The following is a 7,135-nucleotide window of genomic DNA, read 5'->3' as shown; positions in this document are numbered from 1 at the left end:
CCCCCCCCGATCATCGCAGATCCTCCCCCATGCTTAACAGTTGGAAGAAGGCTGTCTGGGTCAAATTCTTCTTTTGGTTCTCTCCACACGTATACTCGGCCGGTGACCGGAAATAAGGTAAAGGATGACACGTCCAAAAAAATAGCATTCTTCCACTGCTCTAGAGGCCAATTCTGTACGCTTTTACTCCACTCTAAACGCTTTGCAACGTTTGTTTTTGAAAGTTGTGGTTTCTGATTGCAGTCCTCTATACATACATATGTGTGTGTGTGTGTGTGTGTGTGTGTGTGTGTGTGTGTGTGTGTGTGTGTGTGTGTGTGTGTGTGTGTGTGTGTGTGTGTGTGTGTGTGTGTGTGTGGATAGATAGATAGATAGATAGATTAGATCTATAAAAAATTCAATACTTTCACGATTTCTAAATTGTAAACGAGGTAAAATCAACTCAACTTTACATGACTCACTGATGATTAAATGGATTGATAAGATGTCCTATTTTTGCAACTCTATTTGGTTGACTCAAACAATATCAGGTACTTATCTTTGTCACTGTTTATATGGCAAATTTTCTTTGCATTTTCTTGTTTTGTTTTTTGTTCTTTTTTCACTTTCATTCAGCTCAAAAACTTTTGGCTTATTTCGAAACAAAACCATCCAATATAATGCCGCAGAGAGACACAGCGGCAATTTCATTTTTATGCAGTCATTCCTGAAAAGTCAATCGCGACCAATGAAACTGAGTTTTGATCTCTCTGTGACTTTAGCAAAATCTATTTTTTACGAAGATTCACAACCAACACTTGTGAGTATATAATTAACCTGGGATGTTAATACTCCCTCACTAATTAAATAAGGAATTGGTAGAAAGGTTTTCTCAACAAGAATACACTATTGGGTTCAGTTCTACGCGCGTCATCTTAAGCAAGTGTCTTCTACTATTGGCCTGACCAATGTTTTGTGAGTAAATCTAGTGGAGGAAAACTGTGTTGAAGCCAATCGTATATGTATGTATGTGTGTCTTTGTATCTGCGTTTCGCCTCACCATTGCTTGACAATTGGTGTTGCTTTGTTTATGTCCTCGTAACTGAGGGTCCGGCAAAATAAACATCACGGTAATAAATACTGAGCCCTTTAGCTGGACCAAAATCCTTCAGGTCAATGCCTCAGTGTGGTCGTTGTCCAATGACGATAACAGGTAATAGAAAAATATGAAAGATTAAACATTTTGGAACATAAGGTGATGTGATGAGAAGCTATCTCAATAACTTGTGTACAAAACGCCATATCCCTCGTTTCTTTATCTTTCTTCTCGAATATATCACTTGTAATGTGTATCGTCATTGACACTGGAATGCACACTCTGTCGAGCTCTTGTCAATTTATTTCACAATAAAATTTGTTACATGCCTTCGATTTATTTCTTTCTACCAATAAGTTACATTGAACATAAACTTCGATATCAACAAGTTTTATCTACCTTCAGATTAGTGGAGAGTAAGGAAGTGTTTTGGACATTATAACGCCTAAATATCTTAAATGAGCAAAGATTTGATTATATAAAAGAATAAAATTACAGACATATATATGTGATAAGATTAGAACAGCTTTTGAAAAGAAAACATTTGTAGAATTTCCCAGGATCAGCTTATTTATATATTGTGTCATGATCTAGTCATTTGTTATTATTCAACATGGCTCCTTTCCTGCTTTTCGCTGTGTCTCTGACGCTCTTCCAGCTTGGCAATGCCTTGCCATTTATGAAAGAATTATCAGGTAGTGATATTTTTTTTTTTTTTTTTTTGGCTAGTAATTTACACATTATTGTTGCTATTACTGTTGTTGTTGTCGTTATTCAGTGGACTGGATATTCATTAGAGAGTCGGACAAAATACTTTGCGGCATTTCTTCTCTCTCTGTGTGTGCGTGTGCGTGTGTGTGTGCTCACGTGCGTGCGTGTGTGTGAGTATATATACATACACACACATACATAGACACATGCATACATGCACACATACACACATACATACATATATGCATACATACATATAAGGGCGTACATAAGGGTAATATATAAAAAATGTATATAATGTACAGGCACAGGTGTGGCTGCATGGTTGAGGAGCTGTTTCCCAGTCATGTGATTTCAGGTTCAGTCCCACTGTGTGGTACCTTGGACAAGTGTCTTCTACATTGGCCCCCGTGCCGATAAAAGCCATAAAATTGGATATGGCAGGGAGAAAATATATGTATGTGTATGTATGTATGTATGTATGTATGTATGTATGTATGTATGTATGTATGTATGTATGTATATTTGTGAGTGCGTGTGTGTGTTTGTGTTTGCGCTATATTCGTTCCTCACCACCACTTGATTTGACAACCAGTGTTGGTTTGTTTACGTCCTCGTACATTAGCGGTTCGGCAAAAGATACCGGTGTTAATAAGCATCAGACTTTAAAAAAAATAAGTACCGTAATCGATTTACTGGAGGACGCTGGCCACACTCCAGTGACTAAAACAAATAAAAGTCAAAGGTAAGTGTGTCGGTGGAATTTGGCAAAATACCGTACGTCTTTCGAAAATACCTTGTTGTACATAGATTCCTCTCTCGTCTCGGCTACATCCCTTTACGCCTTGTCGATTAAGCCATATAGTTCCCTACGGATGCTGATAAAATAAAAATCATAGAAATTATGAGTATAGATATAATTGACAAAAAACCCTCCAGCGACTTGAGCCAGTTAAGAAAATAAAGGAGTAACAGAGTGAGTAGTCATCTTACTCGCTAAGTCGTTTTCGAGCGCACATCGCTAGTTTTTTTAATTACTAATGGAATTTTTATTTCACTAACAATTTTAAATCAACATTAATATTGTTTCTAACGTTGATATCTTTTGTTATGCTTTCGTTTTATCTAATAATTTAATCAACGATTTTACTCATGGTTATAATAGTGAAACACACACACAGATATATATATATATATATATATATATATATATATAATTATATGTATGTATTTATGTATGTATTTATGTATGTATATATACATACATACATACATATATATTATCTTTATTTTTTTACTTGTTCCAGTCATTGGAGTGCGGCCACGCTGGGCCACTGCCTTGAAGAGTACGGTCGAACATATCGATCCCAGTGCTTTTCTTTTAAAATTTCACGCTTATTGTATCGCTCTCTTTTAATGAACCGCAAGCGTACGGCGACGCAAACAAACGGACACCAATTGTCAAGCGATGGTAGAAGAATAAACACAGACATAAAGATATACATAGACATATGTATATATAAACTTATAAGTATGTAGTGTATATTGTACATGTTTGTATTCTAAAAGAATAAACTTGTTTGATAAAAACAAAGAAATTAAAATCATTATAGCATTCTAGAATGTTCATGTTCGTCAGATTTATAATATTTCTCATTATGTATAACATGTTAATTAAAAATCCGCTAATTAATAAGAAACTTATTCAAGGTGATTTCACTGTTTTCTTTTTTCTCTTTGCATTTATATTTATATAATATTTTCTATCTTTACAGAATGCGATAACCCAGCCGATATCGTTTTTCTCCTAGATTGCTCTACTAGCATGTATCCTTCTCAATTCAAACAACAATTAGCTTTTGTGAATAATTTTACTGAAAGTATGGATATCGACAATGGAACCATTAGAATAGCAGTGGTCACCTTCAGTACCACTGTCCAGACGGAATTCAATTTGAATAAATATAAAACTAAAGCAGAATTACAAAAGGCTGTTTCAGATATTTTATATCTTGGTGGCAGGACTCACACTTGGTTAGCATTGGATCATATCCGTCAAGAAATATTCACTACAGACAATGGAGGACGAATTGGTGTGCCCAAAATTGTTATTATGATTACTGATGGCGGATCTAATGAAAAGAAGAAAACTATAGAAGCAGCCAAAATCCTACATAAAGATCCTCTTCGAGTTTTCACTATTGGCATCGGACCAAGTGTTGATACGGATGAGTTGAAAGCTATAGCATCGAAACCATCCAATATATTCCAGATCGAGAAATTTGATGCCCTTAAAGCATTAACATCTGAAATTATTAAAAACGTTTGTATCAAAGGTTTGTTTCATATTTCTGATTTCTTTTTTTTCTTTCAAGATGATAAAAAAGGTTTGGTAATTTTGGGTCATTTAGTAATACATACACACACACACACACACGCACACACAAACACACACATACATACACACACACACACACAAACATATACACACACAAACATATACACATACGTGTATATATGTTTGTGTGTGCGTGTGTATACGTATGTGTGTATACGTATGTGTGTATGCGTGTGTATACGTATATGTAACATATATCCATACGTTTAATAATTAAGTTATGTTTGTTTTATCGCTTCTGATATTTGATACTCTTTTTGATATTGCAGTGTGTGGAGTGAATCCATCTGATATTATCTTTCTGTTAGACGAGTCAACCAGTATCTATGATGATGATTTCGGAATACAGCTAAGTTTCTTGATTTCGTTCATAAGAGACAGTCTAATTGGCATTAATGCCACACAAATCGGAGTGGTTACATTCAGCAGCAACGTTATATATCGGATAAAACTGAACCAGTTTTCAAAATCGCATGATCTGGAGAATGCTGTTCTTAGTATTAAACGGAACCATGGCGATACAAACACTGGAGATGCACTGAAACTTATTCGCGAGGAAGGCTTTAGCAAAGCAAATGGCGGCCGTGATGGTGTGCCGCATATTCTCATTGTCATTACAGATGGACAAGCACAGAGTCCAACGAAGACGGCTCGTGAGTCTAAAGCTATCCATAAAACAGATATTGTGGTCTTTACTATTGGAATCGGGCAGGCTGTGGACCCTGCAGAGCTACGAATGATTGCAGGTTCAGATGATAAAGTGTTCAGAACTGCAAGTTATTCTACTTTAAAGACCATTCATAAATCTCTTTTTAAGAAAGTTTGTCGCGTTGAGGTCATTAAAAATGATTAACAAATTTTTGAATGTATCACAATAAATAGCAATTAAAATCGTATGTCTAATAGTAATTATCTACAGGTATATCATCGTCGTCCTCGTCGTCGTCACGTTATCATCATCATCATCACCACATCACCACAGTCGTCATCGTCGGCATCATCATCATCATACAGTCATTCTCGTCATCATCATCATCAACATTCTCGTCATCGACGTCTTCTGCTTTGTCGTTGTCATTGACAGCGCCGTCGTTCATGTCATCGTTATCATCATCATTGCCGCCGTCATCACTGTCATTACGATGTGATAGCGTTTTATACTTACGATATCTTTCCATAAGAGGAAAGATGTATAATATATTGAACAAACCTAATTATTAGATTACTTCTGACTTTGAAGATTACGTCATAATAACATAGCATTTTGCATTGTGAGTGGATAACACGATTAATAGATTAAGCCCCCTAATATTGTTACTGAAAAGTGCTAAGTCAAACTTAATTCACATATGCAAAATAGTGAAATAATAGTTTCAAATTTTTACACAAGACCAACAATTTTAAGAGAGGGATTGTGTTCAACCCCCGAAAGGTTGAAAGGCAAAGTCGACCTCAGCGGAATTTGAACACAGATCGTAAAGAGCCGGAAAAAATGCTACTAAGCACATTGTCCAGCCCTGAAATAATAAAATAGTGTAACAATTAGATTTTCAATAAGTTGCGCTCAATAAGAATTTATTACACAAACATAGGGACAGTTTTTAGAGAACGGGAAATAATTCATTGATTTCATCCCATATGTTAATAATAATTATTTCTTCGAGCTAGAAATACTGAAAAGCAAAGCCGATACTGATGGATTTTGGTTGTGGAATCGAGAAAACCGAAGCTGGATAGTGTAATACATTTAATTAATGCTAAATACGTAGAAGTTTAAGGGCAAATAATTATTGAACAGAAGGAATGTTGATTAACTCTGTACCACGGTGTACTTCTTGCACTTCCTTTATTAACATCATGAAAATAAAATACAAGGTTAAGTTTTGTTATGAAATAATTCAAATGCAATATTGCGTGATTTTACTAAAATTAGTATGAATAACTTTAGAAAGTGACAGCTTGGTAATATAATCTTAAAGTCATTTTATATGTGGACCATGCTTTAGCTCATTTAGTCATCTGAATACCGTTGGTTAGTTTTACATAGTATATTTAGGAAAAGCACGTTTCAATTTTTACCAACAGGAGCAATTAAAAATCGATTAAAAGCCTATGAAACCAATGTCAAACTTACAGCACTTCTATTTCATGCAACAACAAATTATCAACATTAATGGCACTTACATAAATCTAACTGTTCAAGGTATTGGAGAGACAAGTTTCTGATAGCGGCTACCTCGCAGCTATGGATATAGTCCTTATAATTTTCAGAGGATAGTTGACATGTACGCCATTGAATTAATACTTTGTGTCTTAAGCTATTTTACATTACACCTTAAACCACGCGATCTTAAAACCAAATAAATCTAGAATCAGGTGAATATACAACACTCTAATATAACAAAATATTCATCGAATATGTTTTGGCAGAGGTATCGAATGGTCAAGACACTTGGACGTCAACTGAGTGGGTATTCTGTTATATTTGCATTGTAATAATATTACAAGGCCATAGCAAGAGTTTCGATATATTTCTGAAAAAGAAATATCTGAAACAGATGCATTTCCAATATTTTAACACGTTTTACACGGAATTAGTGTAGTGCTCGATTACAACTGAGAAGTCTAGATGTAGGAGGTTTTTCCATGTGAAAAATGTGTATCCCCGAAAAAAAACAATTGAGAATCGATATCCTGTGTATACCATTTTTGGCTAAGATGTTTCAGAGTTCCTCGAAATTCAATAATATTGTAACGATCTCGTATGCAACTTCAGAACTTTATTTATCTAAATACAGTATAATATAACACACACACACTCACCCACATCTGACAAAATGAGGCAATCAAATATATTGGGAAAGTGTCTTCTATTTTAGCCTCGGGCCAACCAAAAACCTTGTGAATGGATCTGGTAGACTGGAACTGAAAGAAACCCGTCTTTATATATA

The 7,135-nt window shown here is 35.1% G+C and overlaps 1 protein-coding gene across 1 annotated transcript in view; it reads left to right on the top strand.

The window, feature by feature from the left end:
- Positions 1–1,617: 1,617 nt before the first annotated feature.
- LOC106877343 (collagen alpha-6(VI) chain) overlaps positions 1,618–7,135 on the top strand; it is an 18,940-nt gene continuing 13,422 nt past the window's right edge. The window contains exons 1-3 of the mRNA XM_052970318.1: positions 1,618–1,770; positions 3,562–4,122; positions 4,454–5,026. Coding sequence (XP_052826278.1) covers positions 1,689–1,770; positions 3,562–4,122; positions 4,454–5,026 — 1,216 coding nt within the window. The 5' untranslated portion in view covers positions 1,618–1,688. The remainder of the gene's footprint in view (positions 1,771–3,561; positions 4,123–4,453; positions 5,027–7,135) is intronic.

This window comes from Octopus bimaculoides, chromosome 9 (genome assembly GCF_001194135.2).
Source record: "Octopus bimaculoides isolate UCB-OBI-ISO-001 chromosome 9, ASM119413v2, whole genome shotgun sequence".
NCBI classification, from domain to species: domain Eukaryota; kingdom Metazoa; phylum Mollusca; class Cephalopoda; order Octopoda; family Octopodidae; genus Octopus; species Octopus bimaculoides.
Note: the sequence above shows the minus strand (reverse complement) of the source record. Positions and strands in the feature narration are given on the sequence as shown.